Consider the following 776-nt stretch of genomic DNA (forward strand, 5'->3'; position numbering starts at 1 on the left):
TCACATTAAAAATTAGTGGATACCAACACATAGGAATGGCACATTCTCCACATGGTGGTGGGGTATCAATTTTAGTAAAATTTGGCGTGGGAGTCATCCAAGGTCTGAAAGAGGAGGATATGCCGGAAAGAGTCTCGGCAAGACTGATTTTTTTAGCTGATCTGATGTTAACAGTAAAATCAGCTTACTTTCCACAGAAAAATGCCACTACCTACACTCTTGGAAGCATTGAGAGCTCAAATAGAACACTGTTGATAGGATGCGGTACAAACTCACATCATAAATTATGGGACCCGCTTCGCCCAAATGATGCAGCTGGAGAATGCACTGTAAACTGGTGTTTACAAAACGATATCGAAATTGCAAATGATGGCACACCAACGAGAAGAATTCCTCACACGGCAACCATGTCGTCTCCCGATGTTACGATGCATAAAGACTGCGAAGTCACAAGATGTGAGGCAAGCCTCACTCTAGACAGTGACCACTACTGGATAACATTTGAGGTATGCATTGGCATAGGTTTAGAAATGGTCGCCATTACAAAGCCAAGAAGGACGTTGTATGCTTGTAAAAAAACAAGTTGGAGGAAGTTTAGAAAAGTGTGTGATGTGACAATGTTGAAAAAACTAAGGAAGTCAGAAAAAGAACGTGGATTCCATAAAAAAAGCAGAGACTGTAGGCATTCGCACAGCAACAAAGGAAACAATACCGAATGGTGAGGAGGTATCGCCACCACTCTAGACACGAGAACTGACAGAACTGGACACAAAAAT

The 776-nt window shown here is 42.0% G+C and overlaps 1 pseudogene across 1 annotated transcript; it reads left to right on the top strand.

Annotated features, from left to right (window-relative positions):
* Positions 1-29: 29 nt before the first annotated feature.
* Positions 30-759, top strand: TEOVI_000330600:pseudogene (annotated as a pseudogene). Its single transcript is given in 2 exon segments — positions 30-641; positions 643-759. Coding segments are annotated over 2 exon segments (729 nt in total).
* The last annotated feature ends 17 nt before the right edge of the window (positions 760-776 follow it).

The sequence above is a fragment of the Trypanosoma equiperdum genome (genome assembly GCF_001457755.1).
Source record: "Trypanosoma equiperdum strain OVI genome assembly, contig: ctg_717, whole genome shotgun sequence".
Lineage (NCBI taxonomy): Eukaryota > Euglenozoa > Kinetoplastea > Trypanosomatida > Trypanosomatidae > Trypanosoma > Trypanosoma equiperdum.